This window comes from Egretta garzetta, unplaced genomic scaffold (assembly GCF_000687185.1).
Source record: "Egretta garzetta isolate BGI_Z169 unplaced genomic scaffold, ASM68718v1 scaffold200, whole genome shotgun sequence".
NCBI lineage: Eukaryota > Metazoa > Chordata > Aves > Pelecaniformes > Ardeidae > Egretta > Egretta garzetta.
Genome location: NW_009258379.1, coordinates 951,604 through 977,779, shown reverse-complemented (window position 1 = coordinate 977,779; position 26,176 = coordinate 951,604). Strand labels below are relative to the sequence as shown.

Here is a 26,176-nt window from a genome sequence, read left to right as displayed (position 1 = left end):
GCCAAAAAAAAAAAATATGGGGGGGAAATGATTAGATATTCTCCTCCATTGATGCTCAGACAGCAGTCTATATACTTGCCGTTCATTATAAGGCTGTGGGAGTGTGATAATTACTTTGACTTGCAAAGAAGGAAAAGAATTTTTAATTGTATCACTTTGAGAATTGGGACTAATACTTGGGAATAGTGCCATTTATTCCTTTAGCGTTTCAGTTCTATTGGCTCATTTGGCTGAGCAGGTATTAGAAGCTGTGGTAAAGCCTAGGAGCTAAGGAATCTCAGACTGAGCTCGGGATGCTCCCTCCACCCGTTTCCTAACACTGCTGCCTGCTCTCTTGCCCTTCTACAGCTAACCAGAAGTGAGGAGAGTATATGTTTTATTCACAGTATGAAAGCCCTGGGGGAAGTATTCCCACTGCATTCTTGTAAATTGGCTTATGTTAAGAGGCAATGGGAAAATTTAATTGAATTAGAAATAGAGAAGGATCTGAAATAAAAAGCCTTGATCCAAGGATTTTCTGAAATTCAGCTTTACAGGAATTTTCTAGGAGTAAGTACAAAGAGAAAGACCTAAAAATTTGGCTTATAGCCATAAAAAGATGTAGGCATATAAAGTGGGAATGAGATAGACATTATGCATTTATGTGAGACACTTCAGTATTCCTGTCCAGTTGCTTAAAGTATCTTTACCGCATGCAGTGGACCACAGAGCATAGATGTCTCAACCAATAAAGACCTGAGCTGGCAAGTCCATTTAGGACTATGCTACGCTACTTAGATTTACTGTTCCGTTTCCGCAATTAGATGTGTAAGAGAAGTGCTGAAACATCCTAGTGCTGGAAGGCTTGGCTGTTTCAGCACTTCTCTTACACATCTAATTGACATTCTCTATACCTTCCCTGGAAGGTCTGATCCTTGAGGGGGAGCTGGGTGCACTAGCTATCCTCTCTGCTTGATGAAATTACATTTATTTAAAAAAAAAAAAAGGCACTCTGAACTGATTCAGAAAGAAATAGTATGATATTTCTAGCCCACCACTAAAGACACCCTTCTAAGACAAACTTTGTATTTTCTTGACTCTTTTTCTATTCCTCAGTCAGTCTTACATTCTTCTTTGCAGAATGTTACTGTGTCTGTAGAAGTCAAGAAAGTCACTGTACCACACTTGGAGACTTACTACTCTTGTAGTTAGGGTTGTTTCACGTACAAGTGTTTGCAGTCTCTGTCCAACAGATGGTTTCTCAGTAATATGTAACTATATTTAAAGAACATAGCTTTTTCAGTGCATTGGAAAAGGGCAGAAATGTCTACTCCAGGCACATAAGTTCCTTAAGGTCAAGTATTTTGTTATTTCAGAACTGTAGCTGTATTTTAAGTTTTGCAGACAAGAAAAATTGGACGTTCCTGGCTTTAAAAAGCTTGCATTCATATTGACAGATATCACCCAGCAAAACGTGATAAAAGATAGGGAGATAATGAGAAAGGGTAGTGGAGCAATAGTGAGTCAGGATTGTGCCTCACTTTCTCAGACAGTTCAATCATTTTGTTTTGTTCTTAGGCTTACTGCATTTGCCTGGGGGTTTCCTTGGTAAGTGGGCAGGTTTTGGAGTAATGGGCATTCTGATAGGACTGCAGGAGTCACTTAAGTGTCTCTCTAGACACTGTTCTGTAAGGATGTACATCTGTGAAGTCTTCACGCTAATATGAAAAAACAGAAATTCTGCAGAATTTTTTTCCTAATGTGTCATTTACATTTCACAGTTTTGGACATTGTGTGGAAATGCACTGACAGCAAAGAGAGGAATATTTGGTAAAACAGGAGATCTCCAAACTATCCTTTGTTTAGCATGTGCAAAAGAAGATATCACATACTCTGGTGCTTTAAATGGAGACATTTATGTTTGGAAAGGGCTAAACTTGGTCCGCACAATTCAAGGAGCGCATAGTGTAAGTTGTGTTTTTAATGTCAATTGCTGAAACTGTTCATTGCATTGAAAAACTTCTCGAAGGCTTATCTTCAAAGGTTTTCTTCTGTTTCAGGTCAGAAGAATGTCTAAGACTGTTCATCGATTAAGAACTTATATGTAATCTTATACTTTGTTTCCATGTGGTCAACAGATGCTGGCTGCTGAACTGGTACTGACGGAACTGCCGTTTACAATTTAGAGCATTGCTTTAACCAAGCAGACTAAATCTAAAGTGAAGTTTCTAAATCCAAAGTTTCACAGATTGAATAGCTTCAGTTATGATCAGTTTACTTAAAAATAGTTGGCAACCAAATGATCTTATTTTAAATAGAATTTTACCAGTAAAATTCCCAACACTGAAGACTGACTCTTCATAAAAGCTTCAATGTGGAGCAACCCTGTTTAATCTGTGAATTGCACTCTGACCACATTTCAAAGACAGTTTACTCCAATTGTGGCTTCGTAACACCCCCCACCTAATTTGGAGCACTTATAATTACAGAGAGGAAGGGGAATGTATAGGATTATGTTAGACTTCTAATCACTAATATAATCAATTCATGTCTCTGCTGCAGCGAAGGCACAGTAGGATTTTCAAGACTTGTTTCAAATGTATTTGAGAACTACTTCTATTCTGAACATGATTGTGGCTAATGGCATTCTAGCACGGGTTTTTTGAACGGAAGGAAACGAGTGTTTTTCTTAGAAGAGCAATAGGAAATCTAACAGTTGTCACTATAGTTTTCTTCTAGAACCTTTCTAGAAAGAGCACTGCAAACTTAACAGTTTTTTCTGACCTCCCCAAATTAGTTATGTTGGCAGTGCATCAAGATTCATAGTAGCTTTTCAAATTAGATCTAAGTGTTCAGAGAGTAATCTTTCTTTATAGAAGTAATCCCTAATTTATGAAAGCAGTCAGACTGAAGTCAGCGGGACATCTTACCTGCAGCACTACTGTGTAATTGCTCAGCTGTGGTTATGTGCAACTGCAGTAACATGAATAGCTTTGGTAAACAATAAACCCCTGTAGTATATTTGCAGATTTCTGTTGGCATAATTTTATTTGGATTCATTAGAATGATTAAATACAATCTCTTTCTATATAATGTGGTCTTTTTCGTGCTTATAAATTACAGTGTTTGCCATGGCTAATATGCATTCTCTTGCCCAATTTCTAATCTCTACGTAATTAATTGTTAGAAATATTAGTTTATTAAGACATTGAACAAGGCCACTTTGAAAACAGAGATGTTCTCTTCATTGCATTAATTTCCATATAGTTCAACTTATCTCTTAACTGAGAGGTTTTCCTAATAAAATGCTGAATCAGCAGGCATTCCATGAGCTATTCCAATGTAGTACAGCACAGTCATCAATAATGAGAAATTTTCAAAAATGAAGAAATTCACACTGTAATAGAAACTTGTCTGTCAGTGAAGAGAATGAATATTAACTGAATTCATGAAAGAATGTCTCAATCATCTCTGCACCTGTAAGAATATTTGTATTGCTTGTTTGCTTGGTTTTGTTTATTCCGGGTAACGCTTTATTTTAAGTGTTCCATTGTTTAATAGTCCTTGTAATAATATTAACTAACCCAAATTTAAAGTTCTGCAAATAGGCTGTATCACTGGATTTGTACAAGAATTTCTACATAAATCACTGAAGTGGGAGCACTTGAAATAAAAGCATCCCCCTGTGTTTGCTGGTTTGCTTTCTGGATGGACAACATTTTGCTGCCTAGCAGTTTCTAGCCTTTAACAAGTGTTCAAAAACATTTGCTTTTTGTGTTTAAATTGCTTGTAAAGAACTTTAAAACTTCTTATACTATTAATTAACAGGCTGGAATTTTTAGTATGTATGCTTGTGAGGAAGGTTTTGCCACTGGAGGGAGAGATGGTTGCATTCGGTTATGGGACACTGATTTCAAACCAATTACTAAAATTGATCTCAGGGAGACTGAACAAGGATACAAAGGTAATGAGCTATTACTTTAATGTTTTTTTCACACATCTAGATAATGGATTATGACACAATTTAATTTGAAGCATAAATGTCTCTGCATTCTGCTGTTTTTTTACTTAATGACTGTATTTACTTTTGAGATCTGTATTCCCTTTTTCCTCTGACAATGCAGAATTTTTCCATGTTTTGTAGTATAAACAGAGGGATGCTTATAGTTGCTGCTCCCAACTGTGCAAATACAAGAAGACAAGTAAAAACTAATTTACACAAAAAGGAGAATGAAGTTAGCCAGTCTTTGACTTAATTAATTGAAACTCATGTAATTAATTTACATTTCTGGAACCTGATATTCAAAGATGCTGAGCACCTGAGCACTCCATTAGGTTCATTTGGAATGGTAGCACTTTGCATATTTAATAGAGAGAATGTTATTAAATTCTTGACCATTGAATCTATTCATGCTTCCTATGAGGTTAGTCATCGCAATGGTTAGACTCTCAGAGCACTTATAACCTCCAGAGATCACAATGCAGGCTTTGTCAAGACCTCAGTCTGGAATTCTACACGTTCATTTGGATTGAGATTATAGCAGTCTGTTTGCTGGCCTGAAGTAGTCTTTGTACGCTTTTGGCAGCCAGCTTGGTACTGGTTAGTGTTAATTTCCCCTGCTGTGTTTTTAGATCTAGTTTTCATGTTAAAATTACCATTGGAATAGTTAAGAGGCCACTAAGAAGGATAAAATTTTCTTTCTCAGTTATGGATATTTTGGCCTGTGATCTAATACCAAGCTCGTTCTGTTTATTTTTCATATTTCTTAAACCACATCAGCTGGTGATTCTAATACTTTTAAAATGCATAGGTTTGCAATATCTAGGCTCATCCGACAAACTAACTCCCAACACCCTTAGCTGAACACTGCTCCCCCATTTTGCCATACTGTAGTGTAAATCTGTGGAATTTGGCCCTCAAAAAAGTTGTCAAATACACCCAACCATTAGTCCCTTTGCTCTGTAGTTCTGGCTTTATGTAGCTTCTTGCAGCCAGAATCATAATGTTTAGCATTCATTTCTAGAAAACGGTACCCATACCTTATGATCATTTATAGCAGTTTTGTTCATTTTAGAAATACTTCCTAAAAATTGTGGAGATATAAGCCTGTACCATGTGGGTTACATCATTCTGGCTAATACCAGTCTTGCAGGCATTTTGTTCCTAATAGAAGTCAGAATAATATATATGAAGGGTGACATGAAACATGCATCTTCTGGGAAGGAGCTTTATCCCACATATTTGTGGGACCAGAGTAGAAGCAATTTTTTTGCTCTTACTGCTGCCTGGGATGTGTCTATGCTCACTGGAAAACAGACTTTAGCTGACTTTGGTTGCTTTCAATTCACTGCAGTTATCTTCTGTGGCAAATTATTACTTCAAAATTAAAGCTTACATTACAGATCTGTAATGTATTCATAAAGGCATCTTCTAGCACATGGTCTGCAAAACACACCTAGCTATCCTTCTACAGGTTGCCCGAGGAGAGATTTTGATCTCGATGGAAGTTAAATCAAGGAAGGACTTGCTGAATTTGAATTCTCACTAGCCATGCTATGGAGTGATTCTAACTTGATGCCGTTATTTCTACTATCTCCTGAATGATACAGGACACAGGATATATAGATGAGAGCAGGAAGTAGAACCAGACACCGTAATGGCAGCTATATGGCTGAGAGACAGAGGTTTCTGCTCTCTTCTTATTTGGCAAAAGCAGTAAAAAATTTCATATGCAGAAAGTTAATTGAGTTGCCATTTAGACTTGTATGTAAATTATAACAATTTTTTTTTAATTTCTTGATTAATTGATTTCTAAAAACTAAAGCTAGAACACTGTCCAAATCTTGTCTTCAGAGCATTTAAATCCTTCAGGTTTATGTTTGTTTGTCAAAATAAAAACATTGCCTGCTTTGATGGCAGGAAACTGACTTAAGCAAGTCTGCAAGATTTTATCAAAGCTTAGCCAAAGATGGTGTGCCCGTGAGCATAACCACTGAGACTAAGTAAAAAGATGTCATGGTGTACGTCTGAAAAGTGCAGAGGGACTGCTGGTCTGATTACAACGATAAAAAGTTAGGACCTTAGGGATGGCTGCAGGTCATAAAATCCAAACATGCACTTACACCCTGTCACCATCATTTTAAAAAATTGTTATCTTTTACCTGTTTTAGGGTTTCTTCTCTCTCTGTGTTCTTTCAGTGTGATGTAACTCTTGGCTGTGATGTTCCTGTCACGTCTCTGTCCTTTTCTTCTGTTTCTGTCTCTCATGTCATCCACTGATGATCACTTCCATTTAGTGCTTGCTACTAACAGACTGTGGAAATTTTGTTTCATTTTCAGTTATGTCAATGGCACTGGTTAGCTTAAATACATATGTAACTTCAAGCAGTGGTGGTAGCCTTAACTGCTTACCTATGACCTTCTGTCTCCTTTCCAATTACTTTTTCCAAAGCGGTTTGCAAAGGCATCAGTTTTCAAACTTAAACATCATTCTGGGGTACCAGGAAGACTTTCGCCCACGCCCCCCCCGGTATATCCTCATTCATCAGTCAACCTCTACTGAAGACTAGTAAACATTTTTTAAATGAGATGCATCACCAGTAACAATCTGATCATAGGCTTGCCTTTTATATTTAAGTAGACTTCTATATTAGTAAAAAAATCTGATAATAGCTAATCTTCACATGCAGTACATAACAGAAAACATTACTTTCTCCACATCAAAAGATGTACTTTGTATTCTAAAACTTAACAATACCCATTTTCCACGGAACATCTGTCCTTCATTCCTTGTATGGCCTTTGGTGCTCATCAAGAGGATGTAAGTCAGAGCTTCAGAAGAAATTTAGCTAAGTCACAAAATTACATTATCAAAATTAAAAGGTGCTGGAAATGGACAAGACAATAAATGAAGATTAATCTGCCCTTCTCAAGAGATGACACAAAATGCCTACAATATATTTTATTTATGTGACCAGTAGTTAATTGCATTGTGTATTTGGTTCCAAAAGATGTTAAAATGATGATGTGGTTGACCTTGACTAGGTGAGAAATGGGTTTTTTAGTCGTTCACATCCCACAGCAGCTAGACCCATTACCCAAAGTTTAATTTTCATATAATGGAACAGAAAATACAAACGCTGCAGGCAGTCAACCAGAGAATGATATCAAATTGCTCAGCCTGTTAAGAGGGTATTTGTAAGTTTGTGGTTGGTAAAATTCCAGCTGCAAAGTTGGGATCAGATTTGTGGAATAAGATAAAGCTCTCTAAAAGTTATGCAGAGTAAGATTCTGTTGGGTTTTGGTTTTGTTGAGGGGTGGGAGTGGGGTGTTGTAATAATCAGTTGGGACAAAAATAGAGAAGTGTGATAACATGAGCACAAACCACTTCACCATTAAAATTTTATTCAACATTTTATTTAAATGTGCAAAAAAGTGAAGTACTGAAAAAAGGAATAAAACTAGCTTCGGTCACAGGAACCTTGCCTAATCTAAAATTTAGATCTTTAAATCATGTGAAATTGTTTTGGTTTTTTTAAAGTAAATTCTCAAGGTGTACACAAAGCATAAGAACTTGATCCTTTAAGAAACTGTCAGCAACAATGTTACTCAGCATTTTCCCAGGACTGAGACTTCTCTTTTTCTATCAAATGGAGCTAATTTAACAGAACTGTTTTGAGATTTAATTGGCTGTGATGTGTTATAAGACTTCAGTGTCAAAGCATAACAGTTGTTAACTCTTGAAGTCGTAATGATCTTCACTGTACTGACTATCACTTTGTCTCATCATCGCCATTAATCTAAGATTATTCTGTCCCGTCAGGTTTGTCCATCCGAAGTGTCTGTTGGAAAGCGGACAGACTTTTAGCAGGGACACAGGACAGTGAAATATTTGAGGTGCTAGTGAGAGAGAGAGATAAACCCATGCTGATAATGCAGGGTCATTGTGAAGGGGAGCTCTGGGCCCTGGCGGTCCATCCAAAGAAGCCTTTAGCAGTCACAGGCAGTGATGATCGATCTGTACGGTAAGGCTAGATCTTATTTATTTTTTATCCATTCATGTGCACATCATTTTTCACCAATGTCAATTTGGCATATTTGTAATTTATTTCTTCTCTGGCCTTATGTTAAGCCTCCATTAAGACAACATTTTTTTCCCTGTGTTTTTCTTAGCAGCTTTGCTTTTTCTTTTCAGCCCTCATATTTGGGCTCCACACATCATGCAAAAGTAATAGGAATTTGTGTTCAAAACATGCTGGATTTATATACTCTGCTTTAAGTACTAATTCGTTACTGTTCTGAACAGCAGGTGTAGGTATCTAAATGGAGAATGGTCCCCTCGTACTTCTCTTCTGTTAATAACATGCAACAAGGCTAAAACCTAAATACATTTCACCAATGTTTTACACAGCAGGTGTCTGACTCAGCCATGAGTGCTTAGAAAATCTGATCTAAAACCAATTCATTAAAATTCCAGAAAATGAGATTAATGAAAATGGTTTACCCCAGTAAAAAAGATCCTTCAGATGTTTAGTTGCAGCCTCAAACCTTTGTAGCCAAGATTTGAATTTTTGTGCACATACTTGTGGAAGTTGTCACAAAGTCAAGGATGTTTTTTTCCTGTCCCTGTTAAAATTTGGCAAATTGGATAAGCCTCTGAAAAATCCTAAGCATTTTTAATATCCTGAGTAAGACTTTACTGTAAAGTTTGGAGGTTAAGCTAAGATTCTCACTGTCATGCATGTACTCCCATAGCCACACAGCTGTTATGTGTTATCTCACCTGGGCATGGACACTGCCCGTTATGGCTAATCATTTACCTGTGATTAAAGGGCTTGAGATTTTCCTAACTGCCAAAGCTAACAGAGAGATCTTGGGGAGACCAGGTTTTACTATGGCAGTCTCCTGAGTCTTTCCTCAAATTGTGGTTCTGCCCTTGCCATGAAGCCCTACCCCTTGTGGAACAGCACATACAATGGGGTTCGTGATAGCTCAGTTTCCCTAGCTCTGGTTCCCCTTGTGTCCTCCTTAGCGCTTTCTCCTGACCCTACTATCCGAATTTCTAACCCCTCCATCAGGTTTTTCTCCAACCCTATGCCAGATGGAAGATGACTGCTTTTCATCTTATATAGATAATTTGATTGCATATTTTCAAATCAACCCCAGGCAGTTACTGAACAGTTTTTCAGTTTTTATGGACTACTAGTCAACTTATTTCAGAATCATACATGTGGATTCTACCATTTGGCCGTATTTCAATGGGAAAAATCAGTCTCCTGCCATATATACGGTTTCTAATCCATGCTCCTTCAGATTCCACATTAGGATTCACCTCTTCCTTGAAGCTTGCTGGTCAGTTGGAATTTCTTTTTCCCTTTCCTTTCTATCTTTTTACTTGTACTGGTTTCCTATTCCTGCCCTCCTCCATCTCTTTCTAACCATAATTAAATTCCAAATTGTGACACAATTGTTCACTACAGTCATGTTATCTCCCTGTTTCCTACAAATTAGCATTATTTCTTTCAGTTTATAAAACGCATGGGATAGTCTCTTCTGCTTAGGTTTGTCTGCACAGTTTTATAGACAGGCACAAATTCACGCTGCCTGCATTCTGGTAGGATGCAAGCCAGTACGGAAACAAGAGCTGCAGAGCTGGGATTAGCATTGTACTGCCCTCGAGCTAATACGCCATGCTAAGACTTTGGATTTATTATCTTGGACTCATCTCTTGGTTAGCATGGTAATTCAGCTCTGGCTCAGAGCTGGGTAATGTGCAGCTGACTCAAAGTGTGCCTGGAACAAGCTTGTGCCCCTCTCTGGAAGACTGTGCAAGCAAACTCTTTGTGCACACAACGCCTTAATTAGTGGTGCTGTTATGATTATTATCATTGTTATAGTTGTTATTGTATTACTGATGCCTTTGAACATTGCCATTTATAAAACATGTGTTTGATAACGTTACAGGTATTTTACTGCACTACATCTCACATCCGTTTGGCTGATTAGGCACTAGAGAATGTGGGACTTGAATTCTAGTTCAGACAGTGCTATTTTTTAATATACTAATGCTTCATGTGAGGAATTCCAGTGAAATACGTAAATATTTTCATGAAGATAAAAGTACACAAAAGGGTTTTCTTACAATTTCTTTTTCAATAATAAAATTACATTAACAGGAATGTTTCTATATTGCTGTTCATTGTGTAATTTTTCTTAGTGTTTGGTTATCACATTATTTTGAAAAGAGTGGCCATATAATATACATCTAAATTGTTTTACAAATAAAAGTATTTAGTGGGCCAGATTATATTCTCATGTCTAAGTGAGATGTCAAAATGAAAAGGACCTCTGTGGAGTCAGGGGGAATTACTGTAGATTTTCCCTAGCGCAGCTGAGAGAAGGCTCTCGCCAAATACAGGTGTTTCCTACATTTTAAATTTCAAAAGCGTATCAGCTAGGAAAGCTGCCTGCTTCCTGTCTCTTACAGCAGGAACAGGAAAAAAGCATCATTCCCATCTGAATGCTAAGAGGCATGCGGAATTATATATTACATTTGTTCGATGGACCTCACACACGTCTTTTTGTAATGTTGTGTTATAACGTCTGCCTGCAGGACCACAGGTAGTCACTGTTTTGTTAGAACATCTCCACTACGCTGTCTGTCGTCTTGAATGATCTCTTTCTGTATTCCTGCATTTATATTGGTTAGAATTAGATTGATTAGAACATTTTTTTTTTTTATTAATCCATTTGAGTATTTATATCTCTGATTTTTTGTGTGGAGCATTGTTCTGCCAATTGAATGAAACAAAGCAGCAGTAAAGCTTCTGTCATCAGCTACGGCTTTTTCTGCAAATGAAGGGGTTGCTGCTAAGCTGCTTGGGAGGCTGTATTCAGTATATGCTCCAATAAACAAACTCATCTGTCAGGTATATGACAGAAAAGACTGGATTATTGACGAATAAAATAATGTTTCATGAGCCTGATTGGGTTTTTTAAACTCAGTCATTTAAACAAACACATTGGAAAGTTGCCAAAGACTGGAAAAAACATGTCTTTGCCTTATTTGAAAATGCATAGGCTTTTATATGGAAATAGTTTATTTGTGTGGCTTTTCCAAAAACAACGTGCAGAAGTATTTTGCCAGAAGGGATACTTTTTCTGTTTTCATAAGCAAAGACAGGCTTTTATTTTGCCAGTTGTGTATACAAATGCCTGTATGTGTGCAAAATGCTTTTCTTTTCCTGTTATAAAATGCAAAAGTTCATATTTGGAATTACCCTTCCAGTAATTCAAAAACGCGGGTTTTTTAAAAGAAAATTTAATTATTCTGCTTGCACTGCCATGTATTGCAATCATACTTCTAATGTATTGGTCAAAGTGATCCATGTGAAAGCAACGTTTTGGAGGCAAATTTTATGCTGGTGTTTCCTTTGAGATCTTTCCAGATCCTTTCTGGTCCATTCCTTATTGTATTGGGCTCATAGCTTCTCCCGAGCAAGGCTGCTAAGAATCTTACATCTTCTCTACTTGTGTTTTATCTTTGAAAACAGTTTTACTATCCCACATCCATTTTTTTTCACCAGGAAAACGGTACTTGCCATTTGTTCACAGAGAAGCCTTTTCAAGTTCTTTCTCATCCTTGAATTCTAAGAGGAAACCAGGGTTGTTGATTCTAGACTGATCCTAATAATATTAACCTGACAAGGCCCAAAGGGTTTCTTTCTCAATGCAGGCAGTCAAATTCTATAATCCTTTTTCTAAATTTATTGAATTCTATCTTTATTTTTTTCTCCTGTTACTCTACTTCAAGGCTGTATCTAAATGTTACTGCTGGGTGGTCAGAAACTTCGTTCTTTTCAGGCTATATTCAATGCTCTGTTTTATGCTATTTGTTCTAGTGCCAGCATGGTCCTTCAACATAACTTTTTCTCCTTCTTTGATGTTTATCCTACTGATGTATTTTTGGAAGCCATACTATCCCTTCCCAGCCTTTGTTTCCCTAAGGTATAAAAATTAAGCTCTTTTGGCCTTCTTTATTGTGATACAGTCTTCATTCTCTTAATCGACCTAATAATCCTTCACTGCATCTGTTTTTATTCTGATTTCTTGAGATAACTTGTAAAGAACATGCCAGATGAGGTTACTATGTGTTGTGTGCTATTGTTTATGTGTGCCTTCTGTAATAGCACCCAGGATATATTTTAGGATCAAATTTCCTTTTTCCTGTCTGCAACTCAGTCATGGATCAGTCATCCCATAACTGAAAAATAGCTGGAGATCTTACTTCTTTTTGCTGGTTTCACTTGTGTTTCAAACTTACAGCACCGTGCTAGACACAAGGCTCTGAAAGTATGGGCTTTAGTTAAATTTCATTCCACGTCTATTCATTTCATCATCAAGAAACCTCTGTTTCTTCCAATTTGATAAATCCATCCCTGGGTTCACAGTGCCTCCCAGCTTGCTGTCCATAGCAATCTCATTAGCATGCTCATCTTTTGTGCCAGTGTCTTTAGTTAAAATATTAAATGGTACTATTCCAAAGCTTGTACCCAGAAACCTCAGTAGTATCTTCCATCCAGCCTAATTGTTTCTTTCTGTAAAGCTTGCTATGAAACTTCATCCAGTATCATGTTACAGTTCTTGTGCAAATTGTCATTTTCCTGAGTTGAGCCAATAATCATGTATGCTACTATTCAAATATTTGCCTGAATATTTTATAAATCTTTTACAAACACATTAGATTTATGACACTTTCCTCAAAATAAAGATAGTTGGGTATTGGTGATTTAATTTTTCCACCCCAAGAGGTCTTTTATGTGTTTTCTTCCATACTTTTACTAATTCTTTAATTATTTTTTTTTTTCTAAATCTTGCATACTGCTGAGATCTGATTAACCAGCTTGTAGTGATCTGGGAAACTCCCTCCATTCCTTCATAAAAATACAAGTATATTATTTGCTTATGGCATAACTTATTGGTTGATTCTTTTTATTTGAAATTATGTAAATGAGCGAATCAGCATGCAGTTTTGTCTACTAGTTCATTCAGGGTGATGACAAGGAAACTTTCCCCAAGGTTGGGATGTTTATGCTCTCTGAGTATTGCTTTCACTTTCAGTGAAAAATTCAGTCTGCTCTGCATCGACCCTTTCTGTCTACAGAAACTGCATTTTTTCATTATTCGTCTAGGGGAACTCTAGAGAGTTCCAGAGAGAACACCAAATGATTATGTAATTTAGCTTCACCCTCTTTTCTCTTCTGCTATCACAGATATGTGTTCAGGTCTGAGGTGCCATCCCTGCTAGAACTGGGAACAGTAAAGACTCCTTTATTTTGAAAGAAATTTGAACGTGGAACTTCACTTGAAGGTGTCTGAAAGCTTCCTTTGATATTATTTGTCAAGACGTTCAGTGTCACTATTGGAAAATTCTGCGTCCATGCAATGATTCAGGCAGTCATTGTACCCACCCTTTCTCTTCTAGATGGATAAGCAGTTTTCAGTTTTTATAACTAAATTTCTGTAAGTCTTTAAGCTCAAGTCAGTGAAATCATCTTCATTCTGTGGTTGGAAAGGAGCTCAATACATTATAAATTCTTAATATAAGGTGTGCATGCAAATGGCCTTTACCAATTGAGTGAGACTTTTTGGTTTTACTCTTGATGATATTGAAATATTGTGCAGCCAGGAAAAATTTCCTATGCTTTCAATTTCCTTTGATGCAGATTATGGAGTCTTGCTGACCATGCCTTGATAGCTCGTTGTAATATGGAAGAAGCAGTGCGGAGTGTGTCTTTCAGTCCTGATGGATCACAGTTAGCACTTGGAATGAAGGATGGCTCCTTCATTGTTCTTCGAGTGCGGTGAGAAAATCTTATCTTAGTTTCTCATGTTATTAGTTTTTTTCCCCTGAGTAACTCAAGAACATGTTATAAATCTTTTGTTCCCATAAAAAGAAAAAAATCATTGGGTGTTTTATCAGAAACAAAGAGTAAAAATTGAGCATATTCTTCCACTTTTCAGAGGTGGAAGTTTGGCATTTATGCTTTATTTAATGTAAAATATTAGCTCTTAGTAATAATGTTGATAAAATTTAAGATTTTCAAGTTTGGCTTTTCTTCTTTATTTATTCTGAAATTATACAGATATTTTGTGACAAGAAACATGCGTAAAGAGAGAACATAGTTTTGAGAGGGATCTTCTTGATCATATGGCTCATTTCCTGCCACATGCAAGAATGGATGCTATGCAAAATAATCAGTGGTTGAAAGACATTTTTTAAGCATTTGCAAGATATAGGTGAATTCTACTTACTTTTCCTATTAGATGACAAGCCTTTTTTTGCACAATTGCTTTGTATGCAGTAGGCATTTTCTGTCCAGAATACTGTTATAGAAGACACACAAAAGCAGGTGAAACATAGAATTGGCCATAGAGTGAAACAGCCAAACAAAATGGTGTGATTTCAAAACACATAAGCTGTTTTGATTGATACTTCCTTAACATTATTCCATATGTTTGGTAAGCATATATTTTAAATACTTTGAACTGCTAGCTGATAGGAGGGAGAAGCCTGTGATCAATGGAAGATCTGTGAAAACTGCTGTGATATGCTGCTTTAATGACTTTAACGAAACTTAAGTCATCTGTTCATATTCATTTAAAATCCTTTTCAAAGACTACTATTTTTCTAAAGAAGTTAATCTTCTTTGTCTCACAGTAATCTTGTCTTTGCTAATTTGCCTGATACCTAACATATTCGTGATTCAACTGGTGGAGACTGATGTGATAAACCCAGCATTATTCCTGAAAGAGCAGCAACACCCTTGTGTAAGGCCCTCAGTGCAATTGCTTCTCCATCTGTTCCTTTTCTGTGACAGATCTTCTGACAGGGTAACAAATCTGCAGCCCACAATCCAGGAAAACTGCACAATGGCAAGGTGTTTTCTTGGCATTTTTTTGAATCGTTTACTCAGTGACATGAATCTTTGTTCTCCTTTTTCTTGGCCATGAAAGATCTGGATCTATGGAATAATCCAGAGAATTAGCTGCTCTTCTCAGTAGCAATATTTACTGCTATGGAATAGTTACGTTACCAGTTTCCAGTAATAAGCCAGAGCTAAGAATACTTTTTTACCCCAAACACTCTTTGAAGGAAAAAATGGCTATGAATAAATAAGAATTTTTCCAACAAAATTTCTACTGTTATTGACATTTTGGAATTTCACCATTCTAAGATAAATTTCTCACAAAATTATTCTGTTAGTTTTTTTAGGATCCTGATCATCTATAATGCTAACCTTTCCATTCATATCAGCATCTCCCAGAAATCTGTCTTCAGTTACAGATGATTCTCCTTTCAGGACTCTGCTCTTAACAGTACTATGTATCAGCATTTTTAAGATATATTAACAAAATAAATAGGTTTTTAAATAAAGTCTTTTCATAAATTTGATGCTACTAGCAGTAATTAATTAAAGCAGAAATCAGGAAAAAGTATTTTAAAAGCTTAAAATGGAGAGTAACAGAAGCATGACATCTGCAGAAGACTCTTCCTCACAAAATTTCCTTGCAGCCCAAATGTATAATCTGGTATGGATCGTCTTTGTAAACACAAAATTAACGGCACTGAGACTTGGCTCTTGTTCAGTCAACTCGGGGGAAGATTTTCTTTTAGTTTAGTTTTAATTCTTTCCTCATAGCTAAAGAATTTGGGGAAACCTACTTACAAAAATTTCGTCTGCATTCAATCGCATTGCAGTTTTTGGTTCCTTGATTGATAGGAAAGGGGGTTATATCAAATGTAATTTGATAGGAAGAATTGAATATTTTTTTGAAAACTAGATTATACAGCCGTCTCGATTTTTCTCCAAAGACACGTGCAAGGTATTGTCACTTCTGTTTTTCCACTGGTGGGTGATGGTGGCAGTGGTGCTGTAACTCCCAAGGCTGTAGCTAACAGGTCGTGGCATGTGGGATTAATCACACCTAACTTTACCAGTCTGATTGTTAGCCTCTAATCTAAACTGATAGTGTAATCGCTCTTTAGATGGAACTCTTTTTCCATTGTCTATGTTAAAAAAAATTGTCTGGTCTAGTTTAGACTAGACTATTTTACAGCTAAAATTAGGCGAGTAGAATGAAGAGTGTTATTGACAGGTAAAGTTGTTTTTTTGTGAAATGTGCTTTTTGTTGTACAAATTATTCAATGCATCTAGCTTCATATTTGTCTTAAATATTTGTGGATTGCATGTTCACAAGGTTACAGTTCACGTTTTCACTATTGGTTCTTGCAGAGACATGACAGAGGTAGTTCATATTAAAGACCGAAAAGAAGTAATCCATGAAATGAAATTTTCACCAGATGGCTCTTACCTTGCTGTGGGTTCTAATGATGGTCCCGTGGATATCTATGCGGTTGCTCAGCGATACAAAAAAATAGGAGAATGCAATAAATCTTCTAGTTTTATAACTCATATTGACTGGTCTGTGGATAGTAAATTCTTGCAAACCAACGACGGTGCAGGAGAGAGACTGTTCTACAGGATGCCGTGTAAGTTTACAAGTGGCTCGCGTTACAAACAAGGAAACTTCAGTGTTGATTTAAGAGAACAACAAAAATATGATATTAACAGTACATCTGCAGGCAGAGTTTCTTGACTGGAACTTACATAAATAGCTAATGTTTTTTCACTTTTGTATGTTTTTAGTATGTTTATGTGCAGCTGCGTTAAAACTCGTAAGATGTGATGTTGTCAAATACCACAAATGTGAGATTACATTAATTTCAAGTAAAATTGTGAATCTTTATAATTTGTTGAGGTTAAAAGACTAATCCCAAGAAGAATACACAGATAAATGTGATTAAAAGAAATGGAGTTTACTGAAAAACAAATGATTAAAGAGATTATTCACTTTCAGCTGGGAAGCATCTAACTAGCAAAGATGAGATCAAAGGGATTCACTGGGCCTCATGGACCTGTGTGATAGGATCTGAAGTGAATGGAATTTGGCCAAAATACACAAACATTACAGATGTCAACTCTGTGGATGGAAATTACAGCAGCTCAGTGCTAGTGACTGGAGATGATTTTGGGCTGGTTAAATTATTCAGATTTCCGTGCCTAAAGAAAGGTAAGATAATATTTTGTATTTCTGAAGAATGAAATATTTACTTTGATACCATATCCGTATATTTTCTGGTGGTGGCTTTTGATTCTTGTGTATAATTCAAATTAACCTATGTGCAATTGATATTAACAGACATAAAGACGAGACTAACCATCTATGTATCTAGAGATTGCCTGTCAATATATACATACTTGTTTTTAGAACGGTTGAGAATGTGTAGTTTAACATGTGCTTATTCTGATATTACGTTTTCAGAAACTAATTCAGCAAGACTTTACATTGCACCAAAATTGTATCAACACCAGATGCACTACCATAATTTGTCCAGATTTATGCCAGTAACAATTCCAGAAACTTCAGTGGGGTTCACTGTCAGTTAGCGTGTGTCAGTGTAGCTCTGTGTAACCTATTTGCTTCGTAATCAGCTTTTAACGCAGATTGTTTCCTCAGTATTTGCACTGTACCATGCATAAAGCCAGCAAAACTAAATGAAATGTTTTGGCTTTACATGGTCTTCAGTGTTTAATTTGATATCATATCAGTATATTTTATGATAGGGAATTTGAATTTATCGGTATAGTTCAATACGCAATACATGCGTCTGCCAAGATTTAAGTGCTTTTTGGAAAACTGAAGTGAACATATCATTCATGTTATTTTATGCCATTTACTTTTATTTCATAATTACTATTGGTATCAGAATATCAAGAGGCATTTAAGTATATTTTTTTTCAGTTTTCATAAGTGTTTAGACTGTGTTTCCATTAAAAGCCTAAGTTTATTAGTTACAATATTCATTAGTTTCATTATTAGTTACAATATTTTTTCTTTTTACATACTAACAGTTCTATTTTTGGTTTTTAGGAGCTAAATTTAGAAAATATGTTGGCCATTCAGCACATGTAACTAATGTCCGTTGGTCCCATGATTTTCAGTGGGTTTTAAGTACGGGAGGTGCTGATCACTCTGTTTTTCAGTGGCGATTTATTCCAGAAGGTATAACAAATGGCATCCTTGAAACATCTCCACAAGGTAAAAATGATCTCTTCTTAATTATTTATCAAAGAAAATCAACAGAGAATGCATCACTGTTAGAAAAGCTTTTACTGAATTAACAGAAAATAGGGTTTTATAATTCCTTGGAATTACGTATACTCAGCATGTTTGGGACATTTTACTTTTCATAGACAATCATTTGTTTCAGGCAAGGTACATTAAAACTCTGCAGTCTGCTATATTTTGTGTTTAGGAATACACGAGTAGTGTTTATCAAAGCGTGTGAAAAAAGACGTTCAGAGGGAGACTACTAGATCAGATTAAATTTTCCAAATTAACCATCTAACTTGCATTCAGAAGTCTGACTACACGCAAAGGAAGTTGTTTAACTTTTCAATACAAATTCACATCTATAAGCAATAGCTGCACTTTAGAATGTTTTTCTTGTTATAGCCATGATACTTTCAGTATTCTACAAAAGCCGTATGAACTACATAGTGGTAACTGCTGAAAAACTGATTCCCTTCAGCAAAAGGGCAAACATTCACTCCATATCTGCACAATTTGGTAGCATACCTGTGTTACAGCAAATCTTTTTAAACACAGTGATTGCACTGAAAGTTTTTATTTACCATTACTGTATGTTTTCACTCCAAAGCCTGTTAAGAAAACACTATTGTCTCAGATTACGGAGATGTACTAGCAACAGCTCGGTTATTCTCCTTCCCTCTGCCACCCTCCTGCCCCAGGCATTGAAACAGGAGAAACAGAAACAAAACCTGATGTACTCAGTCAGCTCACATGATTTTTAGATGCTGCTTAAGCTTCCAAAGTTGTTGAATGCTGCTTTGCATGTAGTCTAAACTATATAAAACCATCACATATTATTTTCTTATGATTAGGTCTGTTATTGAATTATTTTTTTTATGTAGAGGGTGGCATTGATTCCTACAGTGAAGAATCAGATTCAGATTTATCTGATGTGCCAGAGTTAGATTCTGACATTGAGCAGGAAGCTCAAATCAACTATGATCGCCAGGTGAGTAAAAATTAACACCCTGTGCCAATTACCTGGCAATTTATCGTGACTGTTCAGTAAAGATAAGCAAAAGACGTTTGCAGCTAATACATCAGACTACTCTAGAAAGATTATTTTGACAGTATTCAGCTGATTATGCAACCGATATACATAAAATCAGAGTTTACTTTAGCTGGAGATGAGAATTCAAAAGGGTTTGGAGAAAAAGCATTGGTGTATATACCATTATATGTTAGAATAAAGAATATATCTTAGAAAGCATAAATTTGAACATGAGAGCTTATTGCTATTCCTATTCTCATGATAGGTGTTAGAGAAGACTTTTCAGTCCTATCAAATTTAGAATCCCAGTTTGTAGAATTCGGCTCACAGAGTTTTTGTATAACTTCTGCATATTCCAAGCAGAATATTCTTAATGAGTATGAAGCTTGTACAATACATTTATTTGTGACAGGCTCTTTTTTATTGCTAAGGATAACAATGTCCAAGAATTAAAATTGCCCTAGTTTATATGAACCAAGTAAAGTTGGTCTCTAATAATCACCTAAACCACTTTTTTTTTTTTTATTATTATTTTTATTTTCAGTACAACTGTGTTCTGAGATAAACTAAGATAAGTTGCTTCCATGCAAGAAGGAAACAAATCAAATCAGTATTCTTTACTGCATTGTTTGTTTCAGGAATAGTAGTATGCCGTTCCGCTCTTTAACCTGATCTTTCAGTGTTGATTTATGCGTTGTCACTATGGGCTTGTCTGGTGATCAGGACTGTTGCCTGAACTTGCTTACAGTCACTGAATCCGCTGTGCTCAGGGCACTCGGGCACTGTGGGACTGCACCCCTCTCTGTGAGGGCACATTCTTGGATGGCCCTGTCACCATGCTCAGCTCTTGGCTCCACTTCTTTTACAAAGCCCTTTTATCTTGCTGCTCCCTGACGTGAACTTTTGCCCAAGCTGCATCATAACAATTTGCACCCACACTACTGTATTAGAAAACATCATTCCAGTCACAAAGTTACATGAAGTTTAGAAAATGCCATAATAAAACATAGGTTTGCCCTTTTTAGGTGCATGGATTATGATCACACATTTCTGTGGGACTTCTACTTCATTTGGTGTATGGGATATTTAGTTCTTACCTAGCAAGGAACTATCCAATCCTTTTTCATTCACCAGGCCGTTCCATGGCCACCTTTATTGCTCGTTGCTTGAACATGTCTCTGAAAACAGAAGTATTTTCCTTGTGGTGCTTTACATTCCATTCGTGATACTGAGTGCTTCGCAAACACTGATCTTTATAACAGTCTGTGATGTGGAGGGGTGCTGTTACCCTTGTTTTGAAGGAAAGGAAACATTAACGTCAAATTCTGCTGTCTGTCTTCTGATTTTTGCTTCTGTTGAAAAATCAGGTCCCGGGTATTTTTCAGGAGCTGTTACCATTGTGAATAGAATATTACTTGTCACCTTGTCCTGTCACCTTATCAGCTGCAATGGTGAAAGGTCAGAACTTCCGCAGACCAGAACTGGGATCTTGTATTAAGCATGAAAAATACAAAATAAGCTTTGGTTCAAGTTGGTTTGAGTGATTTAATGGCTGTCAGAGCTGCTTTATAGAATATGGAAGGATCACCTGTAATGTTCCACGCTTTAGCCAAGGACCATCCTTTGTGTTTTCACTTCACTTTCTAGATTCTGCAATAAATTAACATAGTTCCTTCTGACAACAACTTATTTTACATCTTTATTACGGAGATTGTGTTTGCCAAATGAAGCAGAGATTTTGTCAAATTTTCTCTCTCCCCTCTCTTTTACTCCGAGTCTCCCTGGTGTGCTTCTCCCATCCTCCTCCTCTTCCTGATTTTCCATCTGTATTTGAATCAGACGCCATTCTCCTCCACACTGTCTATGTGTCAGAAAGGACATCTGGGTTTAAAAACTAAAAGTGAAAAAAAACAGTTGTAGGCAGTTAAACAGCAATATTCCAGGCAGGTTAGTGTGTAAAAAAGCTAGAAGCAACTTAAAATAGAATCTTATACGGGAAATGTGAGACAAGCCCAAGCATAAGCTGCACTTTACATTTTGTTAAAGGAAATAATTTGCAAAAGCACATGGAAACAAAAGCATGAATCTTATTTTAAGAATTGGGTTTGGTGGTTGTTTTTTTTTTTTTTAACGTTATGGATCGAGCAGTGTAGAAGATTCCAGATTTTGAGATGCATTAGAAAATGATGATCCTATATTCTGTTTCATTGGTAGCATTCACTGAGGAGCAAGAGTGAACGGATGAGATCACTCAGGATAAAGTACAATACATACGAGTGACAGACACAGTATGTTAAAGCTCTGTTTGCCTACCATTTCAAAAGCTCAGCTTGTTATATGAACACCTTTCTTGTAAAAAACCAGTATTCTGTCTGTGCAGTCAGGTAATTTCTGTGGGAATGGCAATTTCGTTGTCCTTTTGCAACATGCAAGAAATGTAGGCACAGAAAACCAACAATAAAGCTGTATTTCAGCATTATAATGGATTTTGTTTGGTGCCACAGCTTTAAAGATGCTTGAAACACCTTTTGCAGTTCCGCAAAGTTTCAGCATTTCTGAAAGACTCAAATGTATAGTGTTTTGTGTCTTTAGTGTATTTATAGAGCTGTAATTCTACTATGGGATTCTGGACACATTGGCAAATCACTGAAGTGCTGTGGTTTCTGTATATTTCACCCTAATCTCTCCATAGAATTAATTCATTATGTGCAGCTTTGAGTATGTACACTGAAGCACATACGAAGTTAAAAGACACTTAAAGAGTTCCAGTCAATATTTAAATTCCTTTTCATTAAGTGACACTGGAATATTCTAGAAAAAATACACTCTGCTGCTGCTACTCCACGCTGATGTTCTGGGCCACTCACATGCCAGGGGACTTCTTTGTCTGGAAAACGCTTATTATTATCTGAAATTCTGTAGGGAGCAATAGTGACTTACTCTGTGTTGTAACTACTGAACATCACATTAACATATGTTAAATTTAATACTTAAAGTCACTCTCATTCATATATTCAAATACTTAGAAAACTGGAGATGTGCAGTTAACTTTAACAATTGTTCTTCAGGTTTACAAAGAAGACCTACCTCAGCTGAAACAGCAAAGTAAAGAGAAAAACCATTCTGTGCCCTTCCTTAAGAGAGAGCGAGCGCCTGAGGACAGTTTAAAGTTGCAGTTTATACATGGGTAGAGTAATATTAGATAATACTTCCTCTTTCTGATTGTTAAAACATCCTAGCAATGTTAATCAATTCACATCAGAGCATTTAGCAAAGCATTTTTCAGTGCTTACCTACAATTAATTTGTTTGTCATTATTACTGTGGGTAATTTTTGGAATGTCAGACGTAGATTTTCTTTTTTCAGTTGTATATGTTAAGGAACAAGAGAAGGTTATAATACTGTAGCCATATAGTAAATAATACATCAGTACTGCATTTTATAAAATTACATTTTAAACTAGCTCTTCACTACACCTTATGTTTCCTGGAGCAAAGATTCTGTTAAGTTGATCCTGATAGCTGTGATTTTGTAAAAATGCCTGATAGAATTCTGCTTGAACCCATGTCCCTGTAAAACTTATTTGCACACAATTATATGTGAATTAATATTCTTTTTGTGAAATTAGTACTAATTTAGGAGTTAGGTGCAAAGTAAACCATGAGAAGATTCATGAATGCCTGCACTTGGTGGGAATATTCTCTCTCTGCCTGTGTGCTGTGATATTTCTGAGCCAAAGCTGACACCGCACATGTGCTCTAGTCACGTTAATTATTTAAACAATTTGTTACACAAAGTACCAGAATAGTTTTGAAACAGAATATAATTTGTTTTGTGTTTACTTCAGTTATAGAGGCTACGACTGTCGAAATAACTTGTTCTACACGCAAACCGGAGAAGTAGTGTATCATATTGCTGCTGTAGCCGTTGTGTATAATAGGCAACAACACACTCAAAGGCTGTATCTTGGTCACGATGATGACATCCTCAGCCTAAGCATTCACCCAGTGAAAGACTATGTTGCTACCGGACAGGTTGGTATTTAGAAGGGATGATCTTAGCAAAACATGGAAATAAATTCTCTTTACAATATATAATTAGGAAAAACGCGTTTCTCTCTGTCCATCAGTGTAGTGTTTCCTTCCAAATATGTGTAAGCTGTGTACTGTTTCTTGTATCCCTCCCAAACTGCTGGGGAGTACTGGGCTGGAAACCATCTGAGGTGATTATTAAATCATTCCTATCTAACAGAAGAACTGCCAGTCTTCTGCTCTGGCCCCGCAAAAAATCTTATATTCACTTTGAACCTCTGCTTTCATCTGCAAAATGCAGGAGCTGTATTTTATCTGCATCCTAGGAGGTTTTAGGGGTTTCTTAGTCAGTCTCAGTATTTTTGTACTGTAGTAGCATTCAGAAGCCTTAGTCGGATAAAAGCTGTTGGATGCTGGGCAGTCTACTGATATCTGGTACTGAATGTGATATATTCAGTATGTTCATATATCGTGATAAATTATATACTTAATATGATATGATGTTTTAGAGAATACCTACTGATATTTCTCTAAAAGAGAAAATAGATTTTGAAAAAGATAAAATAGGGCAAGTGGAAAAGTAGTTACCTCTGGAGTGTGTTGAAAACGTGATAGTGCTAATTACTGATACTGGTTTGCTTTGAACTTCTATGAGCAGATATTCTGATTAACCTGATTTAGGTTGGAAGAGATGCTGCTATCCATGTTTGGGACACACAAACGCTGAGATGTTTATCGTTGCTGAAAGGCCAGCATCAGAGAGGAGTGTGTGCTCTGGATTTTTCAGGTAAGCCACAACCTGCATTTATCTAAACAATTAATTAAAAAGCAAGCCTTATGATGAAATCTTAATTTCAATAGCTAGCCAATCTTACAGCCAATACAAATTTTACATCAAAGTCTGCTGACAGTTCTGATAAAAATAGTGTGTATAGTGAAGTCAGCCATGGGCCTTTTCTCAGTCGATCAATAATAGATTTTTGTGAGGACTCTAGAGGATGTCTGCACAGTGGTATAATAATTTAAAAGCAGGCAGAATGGTGACTTGAAGTGTATAAATGAGATGGAAATGTGATCTGTAAGCTCATACAATTCTTCAAATTTGCTAACAATTCCCATGCTTTTCAGTGAGTTTACAGAAAAAGTAAGTATACCAAACAGTTGTCTGCTGTTTCTCCTACTTGTCTTTCTGAGATGGATGACCTAAGTTGTCTCAGTTATCAAAGGGTAATTCCTGTATTCAGCATTGGAAAACATTATCCATATGGTGGTGACTTACATACTTGTGCATCTTTTTATAAAGTGCTTAGAAACCCATTCTCCTTTTTTTTTTAAAAAAAAAAAAAAAAACCCCAATTACTCTAGCTGAACTATCCTTTTTCTTAACACTGATTTTTTTTCAATTAAATGGAATTTATTTCAGATTCTCCTCTGTAGAAATATGGTAAGCATTCATTAGGACACAGATCACATTTATGAGACAGGACTATACAAAAGAATACGAGACAGGGCTGTACTTCCACAAGGATAAGTCTGTGGAACTGAGTCATACTCCATTATCAGAAGAGGAGCCTTGGTGTTCATCCAAGAGCTGGAATTCAAATGTGAAATTGCTGATCCACGGTGGCGTGTAACCTAGCTCTGAAAGTGGGTAAGGTACCAGAAGAAGGGAAAATGGATAAGGATGATCTAATTGACATGGTGTGCATAGATATTACAAAGCTTCTCATTAAGATCCCTAGCTGAACAAATGTTCATATATTTAGAAAATACTTACTTTGCGGTTTACGTTTTTAACAAAAACTAGATTCCTGTACAGACAGTAGTACTCTGTGTATTTGAGTCCATGTACCTCTATAAAAGCCTAATGCCCCTCCCTATGGGATCAGAGTGCTACTTTGGTCTTGTGTAGGGAGTTTTCATTGTGTTAATTATAGATATTTCTAAATTAGGTTCAGGTCTCACTACTTGAAGCTTCAACAAAGAAACCCAAAACTCTCAACCTTTTTTGGCTGTACTTGATCTGGTGGCTGACCCTATACTACTGGTTCTTGTCTGCCTTTACTCGCTTGCTAAAACATCTGCTATTGGCCATTACTGAAAACAGTGTACAGGGCTGGGTCACTTTGTAGGACTGTTCTGATGATGTTATGATTTGAAGATTATAATTTCATTCATGCAATGTTTGATTGTGCCCTCTGGTGGCTAATTTAACATCTATAATTTTGAATAGTAATTGGACTGTATAGCCCATATTAGTACATAAACCCTGTTTCAAGTGAATAAAGTTTAAACTGTATTCTTACCAACAAAATTTTGTCAACCATGTTCCATTTACATAATTGAGTTACGCCTATATGTAAATATTGTCATCGAAATATACAAATATACCTCTTAAATAATACACATTAGTGCGTATTTACCTTTCACATCAGCTATCTTCATAGCATTTTATCTCAGTAGAACTGTAACCAAACAGTTCTTACTGTCTCCTTCGCTTTCATTTCTCAGTAACTTTTTGTGTCTCCATACTGTGTCTTTTTTTTTTTTTTTTTTTTTTTTTTTTTTTAATAAACTCAGTTTTGGTTTCCTGCGCTGTTTTTCAACTTCATTCCTTCCTGCCTACTTACATTCCTTCCATCTAGGACAGTTTCACTCAACTGCAAACTCCTCTTTCTGTAATTCCCCTTCTTCTTCTTGACTTGCTTCTCATAGAACTCAGTTGCTAAATACTGTGAGCCCCGTCTAGCTGTGAGGACATATTCGGCATTATAAACTTTGAAATAATTCTAATAGAGTAATTTATACCAGTGGCACTCTTTTTATTCTTGAAGTCAAATATGCTTAAGCACAGACTTCTTAACATCTGTTAACTTCTGCAAGAAATAACATTCTGAAATCATTGCTTTTGTTCACTCTTTTGTCCATCTCAACAGTTCTTTACTTCCTTCACCTTTA

At 36.3% G+C, this 26,176-nt stretch overlaps 1 protein-coding gene across 3 annotated transcripts in view; it reads left to right on the top strand.

The window, feature by feature from the left end:
- EML6 (EMAP like 6) overlaps nucleotides 1–26,176 on the top strand; it is a 115,259-nt gene that overhangs the window by 44,973 nt on the left and 44,110 nt on the right. For all 3 annotated transcript variants that reach the window (XM_009640642.1, XM_035896151.1, XM_035896146.1), the window contains exons 5-15: nucleotides 1,761–1,946; nucleotides 3,808–3,943; nucleotides 7,803–8,004; nucleotides 13,705–13,842; nucleotides 16,276–16,532; nucleotides 16,901–17,113; nucleotides 17,975–18,142; nucleotides 19,039–19,145; nucleotides 22,256–22,374; nucleotides 23,035–23,221; nucleotides 23,900–24,005. In XM_009640642.1, the coding sequence (XP_009638937.1) occupies nucleotides 1,761–1,946; nucleotides 3,808–3,943; nucleotides 7,803–8,004; nucleotides 13,705–13,842; nucleotides 16,276–16,532; nucleotides 16,901–17,113; nucleotides 17,975–18,142; nucleotides 19,039–19,145; nucleotides 22,256–22,374; nucleotides 23,035–23,221; nucleotides 23,900–24,005 (1,819 nt within the window). The remainder of the gene's footprint in view (nucleotides 1–1,760; nucleotides 1,947–3,807; nucleotides 3,944–7,802; nucleotides 8,005–13,704; nucleotides 13,843–16,275; nucleotides 16,533–16,900; nucleotides 17,114–17,974; nucleotides 18,143–19,038; nucleotides 19,146–22,255; nucleotides 22,375–23,034; nucleotides 23,222–23,899; nucleotides 24,006–26,176) is intronic.